This window comes from Wickerhamomyces anomalus (genome assembly GCF_001661255.1).
Source record: "Wickerhamomyces anomalus NRRL Y-366-8 unplaced genomic scaffold WICANscaffold_1, whole genome shotgun sequence".
NCBI classification, from domain to species: domain Eukaryota; kingdom Fungi; phylum Ascomycota; class Saccharomycetes; order Phaffomycetales; family Wickerhamomycetaceae; genus Hansenula; species Hansenula anomala.
This window is the reverse complement of record NW_017567110.1, coordinates 2,213,795-2,238,904: the sequence shown is the minus strand read 5'-3', so window position 1 is coordinate 2,238,904 and position 25,110 is coordinate 2,213,795. Positions and strand designations below refer to the sequence as shown.

Below are 25,110 nucleotides of genomic sequence, written 5' to 3'. Positions count from 1 at the left end.
GAACCAAATTGGGAAGGCTTCAACTAGGAAATGGGAGATCAAGACTGATTTTAAACATTCCCATTGTTCTTTATTTGAAGGGATTTTAGAAGCTTGAATTTTATATCTTTGGAAATATGGAATACAATCAATTATATACCATGGTAAACAACGACCAAAATACATAATTTCATGTAGGGTGAAAAACAATAACCCGGTGGCAAAGATATCATTTTTGATGTATAGATAATAAGAAGCCCATAGTTTTTCCACTAAACTTAATGAATTTGAAGAAGCATCTAGTAAACTTAGGGATTGGAAATTTTGAGAAAATGTTGAATTTGGAACTATCTGAATAGGGGAGTTTATCAAGACGTTACTATAGTTTGGTGTTAGTTAAAGGTCATTCCTAGTGTGTCTAGTATCACTCACCTCATGTTGAATGGTTGTAACTATTGATGATAATATTGATTGTGCTATCGAAAACTGTTCAAATTTGTTGTTAAATAGAAATCCTCACATTCGCGTTCTTGAGCAATTCAAAAAAATCAAAAAATTAAAAACAAAAAAAAATTGTAAAATGTTGGGTGGCGCACGTCTAAACGAGGGAACGAGAGAGTTAAACGAGGTGCATTAAACGAGGGCTAGGGCTATACGAAGTTGGAAGTAGCCTTGGATTGATTAAACCGAATGTTCGTTTAATAGAGAGTTTATCAGTTGGTTATCAGTTGGATAAGGGCATAGCCATTCAGATTAGTTAGAGCAATGTGATAGAATAAGGTGTATCTAATTGTATTAAAGTGTATTGACTAGTATCACCACGTGACTACAACCATGAACTCAGTCAATCCATGAACGGCTGTAGCAGGAACATGGACACTAGCTATTCAATTGATAGACATCCTTGAGCAATACGCTATTGTCTCTTTAATAACAATCTGATATCTCATAATTCAATAGTAGACAACTAATCATCACCAATTCCTAGAAACGCTTTGAGCCCTTCCCTTACTCATCATCATATAATCAGCCGTCACTATTGTTGCGGTCTCCAACAAATCCAAAAAAAACCGTTTAAGCTAAAATTTTCATTACTATCTCCAACTCCTACATCACGTCAACTTTAACTCAACTTTTAACTCATCAAAACCATGTCAAAAGTCGCCTTGATCACTGGTACAAACTCTGGTATTGGTTATTCATTAGCCCTAGAATTCCATAAAAGGGGCGTAAAAGTCTATGCAACTGATTATCAATTCTCCAATACAACCTTACAAACTTTTAAAGATCTAGGGATAATTACACATACTTTAGATGTTCGTAATATCCAAGATATTAAAAAAATCCGTGATGTTGTGGATGCTGAAGAAAATGGGAAATTAGACTATCTTTACAATAACGCTGGTATAGTTACTGCGGTTCATTCAACTGACATTACCGATGAACAATTACAAGACCTATATGACATTAATGTATTTGGTCCAATTAAAATGACTAGAGAATTCATCAAATTGGTCATAAATGCAAAAGGTACAATCATTTTTTCAGGTTCTGTCACTAAGAATATACCATTACATTGTAATTCATTATATGTTTCTTCAAAAGCTGCCCTAGATCAATATATCTCGGTATTACAATTAGAAGTTAGAAATTATGGTGTTAAAGTCATTGAAGTATTGGGTGGGATGATTAAAACTGATATCTTTAACAATTCAATGAATACTGTTCCTGATGATTCCATTTATAACTTTGATGAATACACTGAAATTTTCCAAAATAGAAAGCAAGCTTTAGATAAAAATAATCATAAAAGAATGCCTGCTGATATTTTCGCTAAAAGAGTATTGGATCAAGTGGAAAAATCTGGTTTAAACACTTTTAGAATCTTTGAAGGTGGTGAAGCTTCAAGATTATATTATATTCCAAATTTCTTACCAAGATCGAAAATATTAGATATAATGTTGGGGATGTTTAATTTGAATTTCAACTACAGAAGACATCTACCTGCTGAAAAGATATAAGAAGTTAGTGTTTAGATATTCTACATGCATTCATTTAATACAATCATCATAAAAATTAAAAACCTATACCAAATATAAAAATAAAACCAATTTTTCTTACCATTTCATTAATTACAACTAGCTAAATAAATCTAATCAACTTCTTCAACAGTAGGACCATTGTCACCACCAGCACCTGGAGCACCACCGCCTGGGGCACCACCTGGGAATCCACCTGGAGCAGCACCTTCAGCACCTGGAGGAGGAGCACCACCAGCTTGATAGAATTTAGTCACAATTGGATTAGCAACACCCTCCAATTCTTTTTGTCTATCTTTATATTCATCAGTGGAAGCAGCTTGAGATTCATCAATCCAAGAAATTGTGGATTCAATCTCTTTTGATAATTTTTCATAATCTTCTTCACCAACTTTTTCTTTAAATTGACCTTCATTAATTGTATTCTTTAATGAATAAGCATAAGCTTCCAATCCATTCTTTGAAGAAACACGTTCAGCTTCAGCTTCATCTTCAGCTTTGAATTTTTCAGCTTCTGAAACCATACGTTCAATATCTTCTTTTGATAATCTACCTTTATCGTTTGTAATTGTAATCTTATTTGTCTTACCAGTACCTTTCTCCAATGCTGAAACATTCAAGATACCATTAGCATCAACATCAAATGTAACTTCAATTTGTGGAACACCTCTTGGAGCTGGTGGAATACCAGACAACTCAAATTTACCTAATAAATTATTATCTTTTGTTCTAGCTCTTTCACCTTCAAACACTTGAATCAAGACACCTGGTTGATTATCAGCATAAGTGGAGAAAGTTTCAGATTTTTTAGTTGGAATTGTGGAATTTCTTGGAATTAATTTAGTCATAATACCACCAGCAGTTTCAATACCCATAGATAATGGTGCAACATCCAACAATAATAAATCTTGAGTCTTTGAAGATGTATCACCAGTTAAAATGGCAGCTTGCACAGCAGCACCATATGCAACAGCTTCATCTGGGTTAATTGATTTATTTGGTTCTTTACCATTGAAGAATTCAGAAACTAATTTTTGAACTTTTGGAATACGTGTAGAACCACCAACTAAAACAATTTCATGAACTTGAGATTTATCCAATTTAGCATCTTTTAAAACCCTTTCAACTGGATCAATTGTGGATCTAAACAAATCAGCACACAATTCTTCAAATCTAGCTCTTGTGATTGAAGTATAGAAATCAATACCTTCAAACAATGAATCAATTTCAATTGAGGCTTGAGCAGATGATGACAATGTACGTTTAGCACGTTCAGCTGCTGTTCTTAATCTTCTTAATGATCTTTGGTTACCAGTGATATCTTTTTTGTTCTTTCTCTTAAATTCATTAGCTAAATGATCAACCAATTTATTATCAAAATCTTCACCACCTAAATGAGTATCACCTGCAGTGGCCTTAACTTCAAAAATACCATCATCAATTGATAATAATGAAACATCAAAAGTACCACCACCAAGATCAAAAATTAAAACATTATGTTCACCTTGACCTTTTTTATCTAAACCATAAGCAATTGCTGCAGCGGTTGGTTCATTAATAATTCTCAAAACGTTTAAACCTGCAATTAAACCTGCATCTTTTGTGGCTTGTCTTTGAGAATCATTGAAATAAGCAGGAACAGTAATAACAGCATCTTTAACAGTATCACCAAGATAACCTTCAGCAGTTTCCTTCATTTTACCTAAAACCATTGAAGAAATTTCCTCTGGTGAGAAAGTTTTACTTTCACCTTTAAATTCAACTTGAATAAAAGGTTTACCTTCTTTATCTAACACTTTGAAAGGGAAATGCTTTGCATCTGTAATAACTTCTGGATCATCAAATTTTCTACCAATCAAACGTTTAGCATCAAACACAGTGTTTGAAGGGTTCATAGCGGCTTGATTCTTTGCAGCATCACCAATCAATCTTTCTGTATCTGTGAAAGCAACATATGATGGGGTTGTTCTATTACCTTGATCATTTGCAATGATTTCAACACGATCATTGGTGAAATGAGCAACACATGAATAAGTTGTACCTAAATCAATACCTATAGCTTTTGACATATTTGTATTTGTGTGTGTATAATTATTCTCTATTAATTATTCTTGTTGTAATAGGAAAAGGGAGATATGTTTCAAAGAGGGTTTGATTGGGTCCCTTATATAGTTTTTTTCTTGAATGGCCACCGAGTTCTCCAGAATATTCGATAAAGCACTAATTGTAGTTTTTTGAGATGGGTACACTATAGAGCAAAAGAAGGTTCTAGAAAAACACAATAAAGAATACGTCAATTGAGAATAAAATGGTGATGGATCGTAGTAATAGAATAGACTAGATTGAACTGGATTGTTCTTGAATTGAAACCAGTTCTTTTGGTTCTTTGCTCCTTGTTCTGTTGTAATTTGTTCATGTTGACCCTTTCCGAGATAGACGTGGGTTTGGCATTGTGTCAAAATGTGGGCACATCTCGAGAAAAGCAAGACCAGTATTTACAGAGATTTAGTTAGGAAATATCTACATCTTATCACTTAATTTAAGATCAATTGATTGTAATTCCACTAAAATATCAACCTCTTCACTCTAAAATACTCAATTGCTAATAATTGCACTTTAATCATCTCGTTCTTTGTTTTGTAACTTTGCGCCAAACAACTGAAAAATGAAAAATTCTAAAAAGGCGATGATCTGATTTTGGCACACAGAATCTCGTAGAAAAAGTGCTGTGTGTACCAGATCACGTGAATATTACTTTATAGTCATGTGAGACATCACGTGTACGTCATGTGACAAGTATGAAAATTATCAAATTGCATCTGTAGAGATCAATATGTCTTCAAAACAAGACTTTCGAATCAAGAGGATGCTACACCATTTGGAATTGAGATTCCTCCAATCAATACGACATCTCTTCAAAAATGGGCAAACAATTCCAGCTAGAATAGCAATATCATTATCTGGTGGGTTAGATTCAATGTGTTTAACTCATCTGTTGCATAAAGTAAATCAACATGAAAATTTAGGAATTCAAATTCATACAATATCAATGGATCATGGCTTGAGAGATAAAAGTTCCCAAGAGATAAACTTCATTGGTGAAGAAATCAAGAAACTTGGTCTTTATGAAACTTTCCATAATTCAAAGCTAAATCTTGCAGAATTAAAACCTGAAGATTCATTTGAAGAGGTTGCCAGAGTACAAAGATATAATACATTACATTCGATATGTCAAAACTTTGAAATCCATCATTTAATGACTGGTCATCACTTTGATGATAATTTAGAAACTTTTGTCTTGAGATTATTTGGTAATAGTGGGATTATGGGCCTAAGAGGAATTCAAAGAAAATCTATAGCACCATCACCTCAATCACCAAATGAATCAATGCATAGGTTGAATTTGATACGGCCCTTGTTAGAATTTACCAAAATGGAATTATATGCATACGCTAAAGAGAACAATATAAAATGGGTTGAAGATCATACAAATGAATTGGAAATTACAAAAAGAAATACTGTTAGATCGTACCTACGACAAAATCCATCAAAAAAACTTGAATTGGTTGAAGTTTACAATCAAGTTCTTAAATTCACTGATATGATTGAACATCTTGTGGATCAAGTATATCAGACTTTAAGAAATGAGCAAAAAATAGATTTTTCAGCAAGAGGTTTAAGAATTCAATTTGATAATAAAACCTTGGATGAAAACTCAAACTTGGTCATTGCAGTATTATTATTCAAATTATTTTATCCTTATTCACCATCATCCAATTATCATTACAGTTTCCATAAAGTTTTGAAAACGATACCAGCATTGAAAAGTCAAAAACAATTCACTTTATTACAACTAAAGTGGAACCTTGTACATAATGAAAACACAACAGTTTTAACAATTAGAAAACAAAACACAGCAACACCTTCATCACAAGAGATCATAATACCAGCTTTATCACATACAAAATGGTTTCTTTTTGATAATATTTATTGGTTCCAATTCATAAATCCATCAAGTCGTGAACAACACTTATTGTTAAAATCAATAACAATAGCGGATAAACCAGCAAGAGCTAAGATTGGTGGGAAATCACTTGTTGAATTTGAAGGGACACCTTTCGTTTATGATTTAAAAGATAAAAAAAATTCATATTTCCCACTAATAGAAAATAGGAAAACTAATCCATGGACCCTCAAAAATAACATTTATTCATTTGATTCATACTGATATATCAACAACAACTGGAGCTTCTTCTTCGTCTTCCATTAAACCTTGTATAGTGATACTAAATTTCACTAATAATAAATTTTTCAACTCAATGGTTTTTTTAATTAATGGACGTAATTCTTGTTCTTTCACTGTATATTCAAATTCTGAAATTGTAGTATCCAAAAAATCTTCACTAATGAATTCATCCATATAATCCTCCTGGAATTTCCCAAATTGAACAATCAGCACATCTAGGAATTTTTCAAAAAAGATTAATCTTCCATTCAAAATCTCTTTACAATTCATAATCACTTTAATAAATTTTAACCATTGAATAGAACTACTATAGTTTGCAAAAATGATCATATTTAAAAAAGCTTGTTGAAACTCACTCAACAACATTTCTTCATTTGAATTATAACCAGAAATCAACAATTGATTTAAAAACCATGATTTATCTAATGAATCTTTAGTCTTTTCACCTGCAGTACCATCAGGCCTTATAGTCTTGTTTAAATCAATCAAAGTATATTTAATCTCTTCATCACTTTGATCAATAATAGAATTTATTATTGGATCTTGTGTTAAATTTCTTGACTTTGCACTTTTCTGTAATGCATCCAACAACAAATTATTTTCATCACTTGAAGTCAAAACACTATCAATTCGTTTACCCCTTGGTAATATATAATTAACTTGGCCAAAATTGATATATTGAGTTAATTTTTTCCACTCGGGATCTGGTGGATAACTAATCATGAATGAATAATAATCTGATAACTTTGACATCTCTTTTGTTATATTCAATTCCCCGATTTCATCATCAACTAATATTTTTTCATCTTTTTCATCCCAGTAACATATTATAACATCACCTTCTTTAGCATTTATGTAAAACCCATGTCGTATACTTGATTGATCTTTGGCAAAATGTACAATATGAATCCCATCGGGTACTAATTTGATACCTTTTAATATATGATTTGTGTTGAAAAATTGTAAATCAATCCCTACTAGCCAATCTTGTGGGATGTTGCTGAATATTATTGTAGTTCTGGGAGGCGTATTCATAACAACAAGACCTGGTTTCTGAACCAAATAATGAAGCTTAAAGAAGGTTGAACTAAATCAACTTTTTTACTTATTATGTACCGGAACTCACAAGATCACATGACTTTGCTAACTAAAAATCGAAACCCTCGAATCTCAGAACATCAACTCTTTTTTTTTTTGCCGTTGTCAGCATCATAAGATCGTTGAGTCAATGAAAAAAAAATACAGAATTTGTAATAAAACCGTTTGATTCTTGTTATTAACATTCAATTTGACACATAAAACCGCCTTTTATAATGTCTGAAGAAGAAGTTAAATCGGCTCCTTTTTCATTTCCTAAGGAGGAAGAGAAAGTCTTATCCCATTGGGAAGACATTGATGCTTTCCAAACTTCTTTGAAAATCACTGAAGGTAAACCAGAATTCTCATTCTTTGATGGTCCTCCATTTGCCACTGGTACTCCTCATTATGGTCATATTTTAGCTTCCACTATTAAGGATATTGTTCCAAGATATGCTACTATGAATGGTTATCATGTTGAAAGAAGATTTGGTTGGGATACTCATGGTGTTCCAGTTGAACATGAAATTGACAAGAAATTAGGTATCACTGGTAAACAAGATGTTATGGCCATGGGTATTGACAAATATAATGCTGAATGTAGAGCCATTGTTATGCGTTATGCTGATGAATGGAGAAAAACCATTGGTCGTTTAGGTCGTTGGATTGATTTTGATAACGATTATAAAACTTTATATCCAGAATTTATGGAATCTGTTTGGTGGGTTTTCAAACAATTATTTGATCAAAATCAAGTTTACAGAGGTGTTAGAGTTATGCCTTATTCTACTGGGTTAACCACTCCATTAGCTAATTTTGAAGCTCAACAAAATTATAAAGATGTTAATGATCCAGCTGTTACAGTTGCATTCCCATTATTAGATGATCCAAAAACTATCTTGGTTGCATGGACCACTACTCCATGGACTTTACCATCAAATATCGCATTATGTGTTCATCCAGACTTAGAATATGTTAAAATTTATGATGAAAAAGCTGATAAATATTATATTTTAATTGAATCTTTAATTAAAACATTATACAAGAAACCTCAAAATGAAAAATTCAAAGTTGTTGATAGATTCCCAGGTAAAAAATTAGTTGGTTTGAAATATGAACCATTATTCAACTATTTCTATGACAAATTCAAAGAAACCGGTTTCAAAGTTATCCAAGCTTCATATGTTTCTGCTGATAGTGGTACTGGTATTGTTCATCAATCTCCAGCATTTGGTGAAGAAGATTTCAACGCCGCCACTGCTAACGGTGTTATTAATGAAACTTTATTGCCTCCAAACCCAGTTGATGATAAAGGTTTATTTACTAAAGAAGTTTCAGATTGGGAAGGTGTTTATGTTAAAGATGCTGATTCCAAGATTATCAAATATTTAACAGAAAAGGGTAAAATCTTGTTGAATTCTCAAATCAGACATAGTTACCCATTCTGTTGGAGATCAGATACTCCTTTATTATACAGAACTGTTCCAGCTTGGTTTGTTCGTATTAAAGAAGCTATTCCAGACATGTTGAACAATGTTGAAAAGACAAGATGGGTTCCAAGTACTATCAAAGAAAAAAGATTTTCAAACTGGATTGCTAATGCTCGTGACTGGAACGTTTCAAGAAATCGTTATTGGGGTACACCAATCCCATTATGGGTTAGTGATGATTTTGAAGAAGTTGTTTGTGTTGGTTCTGTTGAAGAATTGAAAAAATTATCAGGAAGAGATGATATCACTGATTTACATCGTGATAGTATTGATGATATTACTATTCCATCTCAAACTGGTAAAGGTGTTTTGAAAAGAGTTGAAGAAGTTTTCGATTGTTGGTTTGAATCAGGTTCTATGCCTTATGCTTCAGGTCATTATCCATTTGAAAACAAGGATAAATTCAAAAACAGATTCCCAGCTAACTTCATCTCTGAAGGTTTGGATCAAACTAGAGGTTGGTTCTATACTTTAACCGTTTTAGGGACTCATCTTTTTAACACTGCACCATATCAAAATGTTATCGTTAGTGGTATTGTTTTAGCTGCTGATGGTAAGAAAATGTCTAAACGTTTAAAGAATTATCCAGATCCAACTATTGTTTTGAATCAATATGGTGCTGATGCCTTAAGATTATATTTGATCAATTCACCAGTTTTACGTGCTGAAACTTTGAAATTCAAAGAAGAAGGTGTTAAAGAAGTTGTTTCTAAAGTTTTATTACCATGGTGGAATTCTGCTAAATTCTTGGAAGGTTCAGTTGCTTTATTGAAGAAGAATGAAAACGTTGATTTCAAATATGATGCCAACTTGAAATCTGATAATGTTATGGATAGATGGGTTTTAGCTTCATTACAATCATTAATCAAATTTATTCATGAAGAAATGACTGAATACAGATTATACACTGTTGTTCCAAGATTATTAAACTTTATTGATGAATTAACCAACTGGTATATTAGATTCAACCGTCGTCGTCTCAAAGGTGAAGTTTCAGTTGATGACACCAAAAAATCATTAAATACTTTAACTGAAGCTTTATTTGGTTTAGTTCGTGCTATGGGTCCATTCACTCCATTCTTGTCAGAAACTATTTATCAAAGATTGAGAGAATATTTCGATGAAGAAACTTTAGCTTCATTTGCTTTGAATGGTAAAGATCATAGATCCATTCATTTCTTATCATATCCAACTGTTCGTGAAGAATTATTTGATGAACGTATTGAAACTGCTGTTTCACGTATGCAAAAAGTTATTGATTTAGGTCGTAACATTCGTGAAAAGAAATTGATTTCATTGAAAACTCCATTAAAACAATTGGTTATCCTACATAATGATGAACAATACTTGAAAGATGTTGATGCTTTGAAAGGTTACATCATTGAAGAATTGAATGTTCGTGATTTGGTTATCACCTCAGATGAAAAGAAATATGGTGTTGAATATAGAGCAGTTGCTGACTGGCCAGTCTTGGGTAAAAAATTAAAGAAAGATGTTAAAAAAGTTAAAGATGCCTTACCAGCTTTAACTTCTGATGAAGTTGAATCATATGCTAATACTGGTAAAATCACTGTTGCTGGTATTGATTTAGTTGAAGGTGATTTATCAGTTTTGAGAGGTTTACCAGAAAGTCAAGCTAATGAAAACCAAGAAGTTAGAAGTGATCAAGATGTTTTAATCATTTTAGATATCAATATCTACCCCGAATTGAAAACTGAAGGTTTAGCTCGTGAATTGGTTAATCGTATTCAAAGATTACGTAAGAAAGGTGGTTTGAACGCTACAGATGATGTTCTTGTTCAATATAAATTGATCAAAGATACCATTGACTTTGAAAATGTTGTTTCAACTCATAAAGATTTGTTATCAAAGACCTTGAAAGGTGAATTGGAACCATTCCGTGAATCAAGTAAAGAAGTTGTTGCTGATGAAGAACAAGCCATCAATGACTGTATCTTCAACTTGAGAATCCTCAGAATCTAAGAAGACTAAGTGTCTACATCAATCACGTTTTGAAACTGTATATTTAATAGATTATGTGTAAATTATTTCATTAAATCATTTGTAGTAATAAATAATTGTGTTATGCAAATAAATAAGTAATAAATAATGGTGTCTTCTATCTAGAACCTTCTTCCAAAGTGTTTCTGTACACAAGCTTTAAAAGCCTGGAATTCTTTCTCACAAGTTCCTTTCTTCATATCCGTATAGTTTTGTAACACACATTCACCATAAGCAGCAGCCTACAAAGAGGATTGTTAGTTGCTAAACAAACTCCTTGGACAAACATAACGCACTGAATCTGGACAATTAGTGGTTGACTTTATCAGTCTCTTGGTTGGCCTGACGGCATACTTTGAGGACGACATCGCTTTATGACTGTTGAACAAGTATTTCGATGAACTAGCTGATACATGTTTTTTCCAGGCTGTCGAGAAATGCTCATTTTTTCACGAATGCTCACCGGCACCATAGTAAATTCACACTGAGCCACGTAACCACCAGATAAAGTCTAGAAAAGACCCAAATCATGTATCCTATTAATTTTTCATTCATAAAACCCATTTTATACTCATTTAGTACTCTTTCCTATATGAAAATGCCATAATAACGAGGTTCAGATGTTTTTGATAGAGAGGTGTTACCCCCAGTTCAGCACTCCTTATCGCGGCCCACAATATTCAAACAGTAGTGACTAAAAAGTTAATAAAAAACTGTCACAAGGGACGCCACCTACACAAACAACAACACACACGTTACACACGCCAATTACACCGTTTGGGGATACAATTCAAAGAAGTTATATCAGCCAAGAGTGAGTATCGGTTTGTACTAGAAGAAACTGGTGATTTAGTAGAGTTTGTCACGGTTTTATCCCCTTTCTCTGGGGAGATGTCCTTTGTTTGTGTCAAAAACCGTGTAACCTCAACTCTAACATTTTTAACTGAAACCAAACGATTACAAGATACTAACTAATTATTAGTTACAAATAGCAACTACTACAACTCATTTCAAAGAATCAATCATGTTTTTCCAATTTAAAGAAGAACACAGTTTTGGTATGTGTTTATTTTGCTTATCTTATCATGAAACTCAATTACTAACATAGTTCACAGAACAAAGAAAAGCTGAAGCTACAAAGATTCGTCAAAGATTCAACAATCGTATCCCAATAATCTGTGAAAGAGCTGAGAAATCCAACCTTCCAGAAATTGACAAGAAGAAATACCTTGTTCCATATGATTTAACTATTGGTCAATTTGTTTACGTTATTAGAAAAAGAATTCACCTACCAGCAGAAAAGGCAATCTTTATTTTTGTTAATGACATATTACCACCAACAGCTGCTTCAATGAGCTCAATCTATGAAGAACATAAAGACGAAGATGGATTCTTGTATGTTCTTTACTCAAGTGAAAACACTTTTGGTGATGCAACTGTTGATATTGCAAGCTTGCCAGGTGTTATTGAACTAAATGAATAAGTCAAAGGTATTTGGTTTTATTTTATTATATGAATTTATTAATTCTCTAACTTGAGAAATGAAGAATATGGGTGGTTTTCTATTTAATGTTGATCTGGATTTTTTTTATAAGTATTACGTCAATTTATATATGTCAAGGGTTTGTTTATATGTGTTTGGAGATTTAATTATACAACCAAATATTCAGGATAATCCTATGTAGTTTTCACTGCCTAATTCTTGACTTTTTATGGGAAACTTTCATTAAATGTTGTGATTTCAGTCATTTTCTTCATCTCATCACGTGACCAACATTTTGAATTAATTTTTACACAACAATAAAATAGGGAAGGACCCAATTTAAAAATGGAATAGAAGGTTAAAAAGACTGCATAATTGATTGGCATAAATAGTTGTAGTTAAATTTGAAAAATATTTTTATTATATGAATTTTACTCAAGTTTATCTAGAGCATTTGTTAAACCTTACTTAGACAAATTTTCTTTAAAATTAAAACCAACAAGAAAATTATGCTTTTCGACATAAATTAACCAAAATTATATTAAGGAGATCTAAGTGTATCTTGAGATACGTTTTTTAAATATTAGTTCTATACAAAAATTTCATATTATATTTATGAGTTAAAAACTTACTAATCACGTGATCATCACGTGATAAAAGTATGTCCTAGTTTTGCAGAAAAATAAATTTTCAAAAATTGACTCCGTGGCCAAGCTGGTTAAGGCGTGTGACTGTTAATCACAAGATCGACAGTTCGATCCTGTCCGGGGTCGCTTGTTTTTTTAGCTTGCCGGGGATTTGGCGCTTTTTGCATGCTAAAATAACCTTTTTTTTGCTATTTTTCTACAATAATTCAATAAATAGACTATATTCAAACTATTTCTTAATGTCACTACTTCTTTTTTTTTGTTGTGGGTTGGATAAAGATAAATTTTCAAATTTTTTGTTTTGAAAAAAAAAGAAGCTCAAGCACTCACTTCATCTTGAGAACTAGCAGCAACACCAATTTCAGTTGGAGATTGTTTTTTTGAGTTTGGATCTTCACCAATTCTTTCCTCCAAGACTTTAAGGGCAACTTGTCTTCTTCTTTCAGCAGCACTTCTTGAATCTAATTGTTGAGCTTGTTGTTGACCAGTTAATCTTCTATTAGCGATTAAATTACTTTGTTCAATTTCACTATCATTGAATCTTGATAATAAACCTAATTGAACAAAGATTTCATAGAATTGATCAAAAATTGGAGACAAGATTGGTGCAAGAGCATCTGGGAAGAAATGAACCAAACTGAAAGTTTCAGAAGCATCACCTTTTAATCTTTGAACACCGATAACATCATTTGGTTGAGGTAATAGAGGATCAATGATGTTTGATTGATAAAACCTCAAGTAGGCCCATGAAACTAGGAATCCGATCCATGATTGATAAAATGGAGTTGGACTAAAAGTTGCAATTGAAAAAACAGTCAATCCTAATAAGACTAAGAATGGAATATGTTTAACTCTAGCATGGATAGCACCTTTGAATAACACTAACGAATGTTCAGGAATCAATTGTTTAAAAACGACTAAAAATCCAACTAGTAATGAGATGTTACCATCAACAGGGACATTAAAATAGTGTAATTGAAAAATAATATTGGAAATGATTAAAGATAATGAAACCAATAAATTTGTAACACCACCAATTAAGATAACAAATTTGATCAATTCTTTACTTGACCAAGATCTTTCAATGAATTTACCAGCAAAATAAGAGATCAAAACAGAAATGAAATATTTCCATACTTTAGTTTCAATGAAAATTGAGGTGATAACAGTCCAAGGGTGTAATAAAGTATGATTTGGTATTAATTGTAAATAAGGGACCACGATCTTGTCAAACTCAATATCAGTTTCACCAATTGCGATCAAATCATTATACATTCTATATTTCAAGAACAATAACAATGATGATACACCAGATAATGTTAATAGTAAGTATTTTGTAGCCTGTGGTAAATTTAGTCTAGAAAGACTGAATTGGGTAGATAAACTTGACATTTTGCGATAGACCAAGTATGAGACAGCAACTAGTAGGACACCTATTTTGGAATGGTTCAGGACAACTGAATTGCACGGTTGTTATCACGTATAATAGTTAATTCCCTATTGTTTATGTAACTGAAGTTGGCGTGTCTTTTTTTTTTTAAATTTTTCAACAAGGATTGAGGCAAGGCACAGTATAAAAGAATATGGGCCATGGGTGATTTGACGACAAATGAATCAATTAGTGTGTGAATAACTTAGCGTATTTCGTGTTAAATAGCCATTATTGAAATTACAGAGTAATTCCACAGGCTCCTTCTATACCGTGGTGAAGATGACTGTTTCCAGGTATAACAAAGCTTGACACGGGGCAGCATTTTCCTCGATCCTGTTCACATGTCAATTGACAAAAACTCATTTCCTCCAACGAAAACAGTGTCAATAGACGACACGCCAGTGCAAGAGCCATCGTGTGCCAGAGATAGAATGTCCAAGTCACCACCAGCAGCCATCCCAAAGCAGCAGCAACAGGGAGGCTCTCCAATAGCGAAGCAAAAGGGCAAGAAGCCAAAGACCAAGAAGACTGTGTTCCTCACTGAGGAAGAGAAGAAAAAACACCATATAGAATCAGAGCACAAGAGAAGACAGGCTATCAGAGATGCATTCAGCAGGCTTGTTGAACTGGTACCTGAATTGAAGCCTAGTGATAACAGATCAGAGATTTTGATACTGAATAAGTCTGCGGATTATTTGGATGCGCTGCTAGAAGAACAAAAATCATTAGTGGGTCAACTAGAGAAGAAAGGTGTTGAAGTGGAAGAGAGACTCAAGTGCAAAAACACTGGTTAGGATTGAGAATATACAAAGGTCGAATGGGCTGGTGATGTCGTTGACTACTGAATTTAGCCCACCACTTGATGTTGACTGAACAGAACAAACGGTTAAAATGCAGTCAATGCTATCTGAATCCTTTATTTTCTTATCCTGAGCTTATGAATCACCAGGATCTCCAAGGAACATAGAGAATGCTGCATATGAATCTCTTAGCTATAGCAGCACCAAGTGCTTTCAGTCTAATCAAAGATACTTTCTATATCTATTTCCAACTTGTAGCTCTGAAATATTTATGTGTGCGCCATATCGGGCAAGGTTACACTGGCCGATTGTGCCCCTTAAGATTTTTTTCCATCAGCGTTTCACCAAAATTCAAAGCTGGAATCGAAATTGAAAACGAAAACTACTTAAACCCACGTCAACGTTATCAATTGAATCCAAGTCAGGAGAATAGAGAATGTACAATTACACTGGTTATCAGCAAGGTGGCCAGTTTACGGGCCAACAGCCTCTCGGGTATCAACCAACTGGCTACGGTCAATTGCCTCCTCAGCAGACTGGATTTCAAGCGGGATTTCAACAACAACAACAGCCTCCAACAACTAGTTTCCAATCTCAATTGAATCAACCAGTTGGATTTGGTGCTCAACAGCCTCTATATGGCCAACCTACAGGATATGTCCAACCACAGCAAACAGGTTTTGTTCAACCTCAACAAACTGGATACGTATCAAATCAATTTGGACAACAATCACAATTTGGTTTGCAACAACAGCAACCACAACAACCGATAGCTCCACAGAAAACTGGCTTCTCATCAGCTGCTCAAGGTGTTGAGAAAAATGAAGAGTTAAAAATTCCAAACATTAGATTGTCTTTCTTGACAGCTCATGATCAACAAAAGTTTGAAGATTTATTCAGAAGTGCTGTTCCAAAGAAGTCTTTTGCAATTAGTGCTGATGCTGCTAGAGATGTCTTGATGAGATCAGGATTACAACCAAACCAACTAGCTAGAATTTGGGAGTTATCAGATCTTAACAAATCTGGTCAATTGTTATTTCCAGAGTTTGCTCTAGCATTACATTTGTGTAATGTTGCTTTGAAAGGATTACCAATCCCATATCAACTAGAATCTAATGTCAAAAACGAAGTGGAAGGTTTCGTTGATGCCATTAATTTCAGCATTCCAGATGATAATGCTCCTCAAAGATCAACACCATTTGACAATATTTCACAACAGCCTCAACAACAAAGTGCAATCAGTCAATTAAGTGGAATTCAAATGCAACCTCAACAAACTGGATTCCAGCAACCTTTGTTATCTCAAGCAACTGGATATCAACCACTACAAGCTCAAGCTACTGGATTTCAACCATTACAACCTCAAAGAACCGGATTCCAAGCATTACAAACACAAACTACTGGTTATCAACCTTTGCAACAACAAGCCACTGGCATCCAACAGCCTTTACAAAGCCAAACTACGGGGTATCAACCAAATTATAATCCACCAGCTCTTCTACAACAACAAAAAACTGGTGTTGGTAACAACGGTATGTTTTCATCAGGTTTATTACAACAACAAAAGACTGGTGTAGGTAATAATAACTTGTTTCAATCAAGCTATTTACAGCCTCAACGTACCGGTTTCACTGGTTTCTCTCAATATCAAAACTTGCCACCACAACAGAATCAAGAATTCATCAAACCTCAAGAAAAGGCCTTGTTTAGCAAAATTTTTGATACTTATGATACAAGCAAAAAAGGTCAATTAGATCCAAGCTTATCTGCTGAGATATTTAGAAAATCTGGTTTAAATCGTTCAGAATTAGAAAAAGTGTGGAACTTGATTACAAATGAAAGCACAACCCACTTAAATAAAGAATCTTTTTCACTTGGTATGTGGTTGATTTATAGAAAGTTGAATGGGAATGAATTGCCAAACCGCTTGCCTGATTCTTTATTACCTGATAGCGTTAAGAATGTGAATTATGTTAAAAATCAATTGAAAAATACACCATCATTTGGTAAACCTTCAACAGCTTTTTCTAATTTCAAAACTGAGGGCAATGCTAGTGATATGAACTCTTCCAGAAACAGAAGGAAAACAGATAGTCCTAGTAGTGACTCAAAATCTTCAATTGATGCTTTAAAGGGACAAGTTCAAGATAAACAACGTCAATTGGAATCTTTGAATGCTGAAAGTGCAAAGAAGGCCGAACATAATGCTAAAGAGTTACAAGAAATTGAAGATTTGAAAAACAAAATTAGAACGTTGCCTAAACCAAATATATCAAATGATGCATTACAACAGAAGGATAAATTAAATACATTGGTTTCAAGAGTTCCAAATTTACTTAATGAAATCTCAAGAATAGATAATGATATCACAAACTCAAGAATTGAACTTTACAAGATTCAACATCCATCTTCAATTGTTGGTTCCGGTCCAAATGGTGAAGTTACCGAATCTGATAAAAGAAAGGCAAAAAGTAAGGCTTTATTAGCTCAAAGAATGGCTGCTTTAACTGGTAAGACAGTCTCAGATCCAACTGCTGATTTTGAAAATGAACAACAGCAATTGAATGAAGAAGTTGTTAAAATAAAGTCCAAGAATAAAGAGACCCAAGAAATTATTTATGATATTGAAAAGACAATTAAAGATATTTCAGAAGGTGTTTTAAATAGTTTGAATAAAGATAGTGATCCAACTAGTTACAAGAAATGGGAATTAGGCTTGGATGTTCAACCAGATGTTGCTGAATTGATCAAATCTTTGAGAATAAGCAGTCCTGCTCCATCACAAGCTACTAGATCATCAAATAATGCTCCTTCATTATCTGCTTCAAATTCTTATTCTTCACCAAGTGCTTTAAGTCCAAAACCTTCAACTCCAGATTCATATTCTAGTTACAAGAGTCCTGAAGATAGAGCCGCTTATATTAAAGAACAAGCAAAGAGAAAGATGAATGAAAGACTAGCTAAATTTGGTATTTCAAGACATGGTGGATCCAAAGCAGAAACTCCATCTCCTGCTGCTTCACCTCAAGTGAACACTCCTCCACCAGTTCAAGAAAAGCCACAACAACCTCCAATTAACTCTCAACCGGCACCTCAAGCACAATCTCCTGCACCTCCAAAACCACAACAACCTTCATTCCATGCACAAGCGCAAGCCAAGTCTGCACCACCACCGCCACCAACTTCAAGAACTACACCAAAGGCATCAGCACCAGCTAAGACAACTGAAGAATCTGAGGAGGAAGTTGATGAAGAAGAATTAAAATTACGCCAACAATTGGAAGATTTGAAGAAGAAGAAAAAAGCTGATAAAGAAGCTAGATTGGCTCATTTACGTAAAGAATTAGAAGATGCTGAACATGAAGAAGAAAAAGAGGAAGAATCTATACCACAAGCTCCAGTCAAGACGTTTGCGCCTCAACCAAAAACAGCTTCACCTCAAGTTTCTACTCCACAACCACAACCAGCTCAAGCTGAACCAAGTGCTGATAAAGATTTGAAACATCATGATACTAATCCATTTGCTAAAAATCAAGCTCCTGCTTCTATCTCATCAAACAATCCATTTGGTAAACCACAAGCATCCCAACAAGCTCCAAAAGGTCCTCAACCTATAGCTCCAGCTCCAGCTCCATCTCAAGCCCCATCATTTAATTCCAAGAATGCTGAGGCCCAAAGAAATGCTCAAAGAGGATTGAATAACAATGACGATGATGATGGTTGGAGTTCTGAAGAAGACAAGAGTGAAGATGAAGATGAAATTCCAAATCGTCAAGGAGCTGCTCATTTGGCTGGGTTGTTGTTTTCAGGTATGGGTCCTGCAAGAACTAATTCTAATTCTCAAGTTTCTACACCAAAGCAAGAACAAAACAAATTATTTGATAATGTTAAAGAGAAACCAGTTCCTATTGCTGCTCCTATTCCAAGTGCTTCCTCATCCAATATTGTACCTCAAGCTCCAGTGCAACCTGAACAACAACCTGTTGCTCCACCAATTCCACAAGCCCCAGCTCAAGATTCACCTATCCCACCAACTCCACCTTCACCACCATATCCTACTGAAGAAGGTCCAGCAGACGATGCATTTGCAGCTCATCCTCATCCTGAGTTAAATGAAGATAGTGTGCCATCTGATGATGATCAATTTGTTGATTCTCTGTCAACTCCTGCTGCTCCTTCACCTGCTCCTGAAGCTCCACCATTACCACAAGCTAGTGCACCTCAGTTACCAGATTCAATTCCACCACCATTACCACCGTCAAGTGCCCCTGCACCACCACCATTACCAGATACAAGTGCACCACCTCCACCACCTTTACCAGAAACAAGTGCGCCACCTCCACCACCTTTGCCGCAAACAAGTGCACCATCAACTCCTTCATTTTTTGAACAAAGTGCACCAGCACCACCTCCATTACCAGAATCTTCAGCACCAGCACCACCTCCATTACCGGAATCATCAGCACCAGCACCACCTCCATTACCACAAGCTAGTGTACCTCCACCTCCACCATTACCTCAGGCCAATGCACCACCAGCACCACCTCCACCACCTCCAACAGGAGCACCAGCACCACCAGCACCACCAGCACCACCAGCACCAGCACCATCAGCTTCTAATCCACCTCCAGCAGCTCCAATTGGTGGTGGCTTGCCATTCCTTGCCGATATACAAAAAAGAAGAGATGATAGAAATGTTGTGGGATAAATGGTTTGTCAAATTTAGTGTTTCATATTAGTATTTATAATGAAAAAGAAAGATGTTTTTGATTTGCATGTTTTTTTGCCAAGTTGGTTGTTATGTAGTTTTATCAATACTGATAATGGTGAATTTTAGCCGCTAAGAAAATTAAATCTTGTTCTTTTAATGTTTAGGCGGTAACTTCAAGATTATTTGGAGATGAGCAGATTCACTACTTCAACTGCTGGGTCACTCAGTAAGGGTACTACATTATCAAGATCTGGTCCTGCTACAGCTCAAACAGGTTCTAATAAGGTGTTTTGCTCAATATATGAAGGAAAAAGTAGTGTTGATGTTAATGTTGGTTTATGTTTTTTCAATATAGCAACAGGAGAAATCACATTGAGCACTATTTTGGACTCACAGACATATGTTAGAACCATTCATAAGATCCATGTTTTTGAACCTTCTGATATATTAGCACCTGAACATTACATTGGGCCTCCTGGAAATAAGTTGACTGTCATTTTGAAGTCTAATGTGTCACAGGAAATCAGGTTTCATGGGGTCGATAAGAGGTTTTTCAATAGTAATGAAGGGTTAGAAAACATACAAAAGTTGGCGTTTGAAAAGGATCTTAACTATTTAAAACAGGAATTGGGTGATAAACAAAATGCGTTGTGCGCTTTGGCTGCTGGTATGAAATTCATCATAAAAATTTATAGAATGCAACAAGTGTTCTTCAAAAAATTCAGATTCAAGTATGAGGTGCCAGAAAGTACAATGTTTATTGATACTAGAACCATAAAGAGTCTTCAATTGACTGAAAATTTAGTTGAAAAGAATGGATTATCTTTCATGAAGTTTTTGAACTCAACCTTGACAAAGATGGGAGAAAGAGTGTTGAGAAATAATATTTTTCAGCCATTGACAGATAAAGATAGTATTATAATGAGATTGAAAGCTGTCAAAGAGCTTGTTGATAATCAATCATTACTTGATGAGCTAAGAGTCAGTATTAAAGGGTTGCAAGATCTTGATAAGATTTTTGCCATTCTATTGTTATCAAATAATTCAGAGGTACCAGAAAAATCTGTCAATAAAGTCAATCATATTATACTTGTCAAACAAGCAGTGAATGTTGCTATAGATATTGGAAATTACCTTGAAGGTGCCAGGTGTACTTTATTGCAGCAAATAAGAGATATTTGCAAGGATGATGGTGTAATTGCGGTAAAGAATTTGATAGATGAATATATAAATGAAGATTGCAATTGGGCTTCTGGTACCCTAGATATTCAAAATCAAAGGATTTATGCTGTAAAGTCAGGCAAGAATGGGTATCTTGATATGTCCAGAAAAGCCTACAACTTTGTGGGTGAGGAAGCTGTTACAACAGCTGGTAATTTATCAGAGCAATATGATCTCTTCATCGAGGCTTGCTATAATAACCAACGTGGGTATTACTTGAAGGTGAAAAACTACGAAGATATAAACCAACTACCAGACATTTTCATCAATCGCAAAGAAAAGAAGAACTTTTTAGAATGTACAACATTGGACTTAATCAAATGGAATGCTCGCATGGATGATACTGTTTCTGATATATTGAGAACTAGTGATAAGATGCTAGAAGAGTTGCTTGATGAAATTACAAATTATATCCCAGTTCTTTTCATGATGGGTGAAGCCCTAGCTGTATTGGATCTTTTTCAATGCTTTGCTTTAAATGCAACCAAGGGAAAATACTCGTGCCCTGAAATATCAGATATGTTGACACTCAAGGCAAGTAGACATCCCATCGTGGAGACCATGACGGAGAATTATGTCTCTAATGATATTTGTGCGGTTAAGGATACCTCAAGAGTTCAGGTGATAACTGGAACAAATATGAGTGGGAAGTCAGTTTATTTGAGACAAGTTGCACTATTGTCCATCATGGCACAAATTGGTTCTTTTGTTCCAGCTGAGTATGCAAATTTTCCAATTTTCAATAGTTTGAAAGCAAGGATTTGTGTTGATAACTTTGCATCTACTACTTCAAGTTTTGCAACAGAAATGAATGAAATGGTTTGTATTTTAGAAGATTTCGATGAAAATAGTCTTGTTATAATTGATGAATTAGGAAGAGGTTCTAGCTTGAATGATGGGTTTGCTATTTCACTAGCTATATGTGAGCATTTAGTAACAACAAATGCTACAGTTTTCATAACCACACATTTTCATGAGCTATCAAAGATTTTGGGTACCAAGCCTGGTGTAATTCAAAATCACATGAGCTGCTCAAGTACACAAAATGATGGACTAAAAATGAATTACAGAATGCTAGGGGGCCTTACAGATGTGAAGAGATATGGGATCAGAGTAGCACAAAAGTATTTTGAAAATAGTATCATTGAAAAGGCTAAGGAAATTTCAGAGAACTTAGAGAATAACGCTATTGAGTCAAACCCTGAAGAGGAGGAACAAATGGTGAGAAATCGCAAGTTATTGAACCTTGTCAAGATCTTGGAATACGTGGCAAACAGTAACGAAATAAGCAAAGAGTTACTTTTGGGGATTCAAGAAGAGTTTCTTAACTAGATGAAAGCAAAAGTTATATCCCAGTTCCACACTGTAGCTAAAACGGCGATGATCATCGTTGTTGTCCCATTGTCGTGATCTGCCAAATTTTCCTGTCACGTAATTTTTTTACTCCTCGGGTTAAGCGAACACCATACAAACCAATGTTTCCCCACAGCGAAACGCTTGACACTAGTTAAGAAAAAGCATGGAAGAAACATATATAAACAGAGAAATCCAAATGGTTTTGACAGGTGACACGAACACGTTGAAACAACTACGAGCTCAGCAGTGGAAATGATCATATCGAAGCTTTTGAACTCAAAGAACAGGAAGCAGGAGCTGAAGATCATCCTCATAAACTTGCTTCAGCTATACAAGGAAAACAGGAAGCATCCTTCCAAACATGTTATTATCTTCTTGGTTTCACTTCTTTCATCCACAGCGGTTGGTGCAATCTATTTGCTAAACAAACTCATATCTGATATCAGGGATAGAAGAGACTCAAGACCTCTTTACAAGCGCTCATCATCAACCATCTTGAAAAATGGTGCCAGAGAATTGTTCATTCCTTACAAAAGCAGACAAAAAAGAGTCATTATTCAGCCAACTGATCCAGAAGTTTATGAAAGAGATCGATTCAAATTCAAAAATTTCATGAAGAACATAAATCAGCACGAAAAGGATGGTGATCATGTCTTTAGTTCAAAGTTTTTAAACCAGTTAGTTATAATTTGGCAGATTTTGATACCTAAGGTTAATGATAAGAATTCTGTTTTATTGATTACTCAGTTTTTCTTTTTGATTTTAAGAACTTGGTTAAGTTTACTTATTGCTAAATTGGATGGTCAGATCGTTAAGGATATTATTGGTGGTAAGTTTAGGAAGTTTCTGCGTGACCTGATCTATTGGTTCTTGATGGCAGTACCTGCTTCTTATACCAACAGTGCTATCAAATATCTTGTTAAAAAACTTTCAATCAATTTCAGATCAAAATTGATGAGATATGTCCATGACATGTATTTGGATCCTAGAATGGTTTACTATAAAGTCTCTTTCAACGATCAAGCTATCAAGGATATTGATAATTTCATAACAACAGATATAAACAGATTTTGTAACTCCATTTGCTCATTATTTTCTAACATTGGTAAGCCAATGATTGATTTGGTGTTCTTTTCCGTCTACTTGAGAGACAACTTGGGTACTGCTGGTATTGCTGGTATTTTTGCAAATTATTTCCTTACTGCATACATTTTGAAAAGAAATACTCCACCATTTGGTAAATTAACAAAAGAAAAATCTGCTTTAGAAGGTGAATACTATAATGATCATTTGAATTTGATAACCAACAGTGAAGAGATTGCTTTCTACAATGGTACAAACTTGGAAAAGATAAAGATCAATGATATTTATCAAAAAATGATGAACCATATCTTCAAGATCAATAGACTGAAAGTCACTTACAATATTTTGGAAGATTACATTTTGAAATATACTTGGTCAGCTTTAGGTTACTTATTTGCTTCAATCCCAATTTTCATTGTTTCAATCAAAGATAATGTTAAAAAGAGTACCGAAGAGAGAAATATGCGTCAATTCATAGTCAACAAGCGATTGATGTTGAATTTGGCTGATGCAGGTAGTAGATTGATGTATTCAATCAAAGATATTTCCAAGTTGACTGGGTACACTGATAGAGTTTTCACTTTATTGACTGTATTACACCAAGTTCATGCTGTCGATTTCAATTATGGTGATGAAAACTTGAATAATGATATAAAAGGTACAATTCAATACCATTACAACGGTTTGAGATTTGAAAAGATTAATGTGATCATTCCATCGCTTAACGGAAGTGAAGGCACCAAATTGATTCGTGATTTAGACTTTAGTCTCAAACAACACGAAAGTATTTTGATTTTGGGTATGAATGGCTGTGGTAAAACTTCAATAGAGAGAATCATTGCCGGATTATGGCCTTTATACAATGGTTTGATCTCTAAACCAAATGATGATGATATTATTTATTTACCACAAAGAGCTTACTTCAGTAATGGTACATTGAGAGATCAAATAATTTATCCTTTATCTCACTCTGAAATGTTGAACGAGGGTAAAACTGACCAAGACTTGATTAGAATTTTAAAAGAAGTCAGATTGGAATACTTGCTTGATCGTGATATTGGCTTGAACTACCTGGACTCAGTTCATGATTGGAAGGACGTTTTAAGTGGAGGTGAAAAGCAAAGAGTCCAATTTGCAAGAATCTTGTACAAGAATCCAAAGTTTGTGGTATTGGATGAAGCAACAAATGCTATAAGTAGTGATATTGAAGCATACTTGTTTGATTTATTGAAGAGAAAGAATTTTGCATTCATAACTCTTTCACATAGACCATTATTGATCAAATATCACGATCATTTACTTGAAATTCAACAAAATGGTGATTGGGTATTTGAAACTTTGGGTAGTGATGCAGCAATCACATCAATTGATAAGGAGATCAAGGAAATTGAAGATAAGTTGAGAGATGTTGATTCAAAAGAACATCGTAAAGTTCATTTGGAAAACATGTTAGATGGTGTTACCGATACCAAAGAAATGCTAGACGTCAGTAAAATTAGTGAAGTTGATTAAGGGTTAATGATTTACGCACAAGTTTATAGTTTA

General features: G+C 34.3%; 11 protein-coding genes and 1 non-coding gene across 12 annotated transcripts; 9 read left to right on the top strand and 3 right to left on the bottom strand.

The window, feature by feature from the left end:
• Positions 1-1,130: 1,130 nt before the first annotated feature.
• Positions 1,131-2,000, top strand: WICANDRAFT_60613 (uncharacterized protein; the record flags this gene model as incomplete). Its single annotated transcript, XM_019183025.1, has 1 exon — positions 1,131-2,000. One exon carries the CDS (start codon positions 1,131-1,133, stop codon positions 1,998-2,000), a length of 870 nt encoding a protein of 289 aa, XP_019041767.1.
• Positions 2,001-2,098: 98 nt separating this feature from the next.
• On the bottom strand, positions 2,099-4,087 carry SSA3 (Hsp70 family ATPase SSA3; the record flags this gene model as incomplete). The annotated part of the gene is made up of 1 exon (XM_019182647.1): positions 2,099-4,087. One exon carries the CDS (start codon positions 4,085-4,087, stop codon positions 2,132-2,134), a length of 1,956 nt encoding a protein of 651 aa, XP_019041766.1. The 3' UTR covers positions 2,099-2,131.
• Positions 4,088-4,851: 764 nt separating this feature from the next.
• On the top strand, positions 4,852-5,698 carry WICANDRAFT_76726 (tRNA lysidine(34) synthetase; the record flags this gene model as incomplete). Its single annotated transcript, XM_019184440.1, has 2 exons — positions 4,852-5,643; positions 5,678-5,698. 2 exons carry the CDS (start codon positions 4,852-4,854, stop codon positions 5,696-5,698), a joined length of 813 nt encoding a protein of 270 aa, XP_019041765.1.
• A 539-nt stretch (positions 5,699-6,237) lies between these two features.
• AAR2 (U5 snRNP complex subunit AAR2) lies at positions 6,238-7,299 on the bottom strand (the record flags this gene model as incomplete). Its single annotated transcript, XM_019183024.1, has 1 exon — positions 6,238-7,299. One exon carries the CDS (start codon positions 7,297-7,299, stop codon positions 6,238-6,240), a length of 1,062 nt encoding a protein of 353 aa, XP_019041764.1.
• Positions 7,300-7,577: 278 nt separating this feature from the next.
• Positions 7,578-10,814, top strand: ILS1 (isoleucine--tRNA ligase ILS1; the record flags this gene model as incomplete). Its single annotated transcript, XM_019181267.1, has 1 exon — positions 7,578-10,814. One exon carries the CDS (start codon positions 7,578-7,580, stop codon positions 10,812-10,814), a length of 3,237 nt encoding a protein of 1,078 aa, XP_019041763.1.
• A 1,042-nt stretch (positions 10,815-11,856) lies between these two features.
• Positions 11,857-12,315, top strand: ATG8 (ubiquitin-like protein ATG8; the record flags this gene model as incomplete). Its single annotated transcript, XM_019181272.1, has 2 exons — positions 11,857-11,890; positions 11,948-12,315. 2 exons carry the CDS (start codon positions 11,857-11,859, stop codon positions 12,313-12,315), a joined length of 402 nt encoding a protein of 133 aa, XP_019041762.1.
• Positions 12,316-13,014: 699 nt separating this feature from the next.
• WICANDRAFT_t22 lies at positions 13,015-13,088 on the top strand. Its single transcript has one exon. It is a non-coding gene; the product is annotated as a tRNA-Asn (tRNA).
• A 192-nt stretch (positions 13,089-13,280) lies between these two features.
• WICANDRAFT_25709 (uncharacterized protein) lies at positions 13,281-14,354 on the bottom strand (the record flags this gene model as incomplete). Its single annotated transcript, XM_019181178.1, has 1 exon — positions 13,281-14,354. The coding sequence occupies one exon, from the start codon at positions 14,352-14,354 to the stop codon at positions 13,281-13,283; it is 1,074 nt and encodes a 357-aa protein (XP_019041761.1).
• Positions 14,355-14,909: 555 nt separating this feature from the next.
• Positions 14,910-15,167, top strand: WICANDRAFT_17209 (uncharacterized protein; the record flags this gene model as incomplete). Its single annotated transcript, XM_019180732.1, has 1 exon — positions 14,910-15,167. A coding segment is annotated over one exon (258 nt), but the record flags the coding sequence as incomplete, so codon positions are not given.
• Positions 15,168-15,603: 436 nt separating this feature from the next.
• Positions 15,604-19,902, top strand: WICANDRAFT_66800 (uncharacterized protein; the record flags this gene model as incomplete). The annotated part of the gene is made up of 1 exon (XM_019184057.1): positions 15,604-19,902. The coding sequence occupies exon 1, from the start codon at positions 15,631-15,633 to the stop codon at positions 19,900-19,902; it is 4,272 nt and encodes a 1,423-aa protein (XP_019041759.1). The 5' UTR covers positions 15,604-15,630.
• Positions 19,903-20,094: 192 nt separating this feature from the next.
• Positions 20,095-22,458, top strand: MSH4 (MutS family protein MSH4; the record flags this gene model as incomplete). Its single annotated transcript, XM_019185400.1, has 2 exons — positions 20,095-20,131; positions 20,180-22,458. The coding sequence occupies 2 exons, from the start codon at positions 20,095-20,097 to the stop codon at positions 22,456-22,458; spliced, it is 2,316 nt and encodes a 771-aa protein (XP_019041758.1).
• A 385-nt stretch (positions 22,459-22,843) lies between these two features.
• On the top strand, positions 22,844-25,077 carry PXA1 (ATP-binding cassette long-chain fatty acid transporter PXA1; the record flags this gene model as incomplete). Its single annotated transcript, XM_019185399.1, has 3 exons — positions 22,844-22,884; positions 22,929-24,883; positions 24,920-25,077. 3 exons carry the CDS (start codon positions 22,844-22,846, stop codon positions 25,075-25,077), a joined length of 2,154 nt encoding a protein of 717 aa, XP_019041757.1.
• Positions 25,078-25,110: the final 33 nt, after the last annotated feature.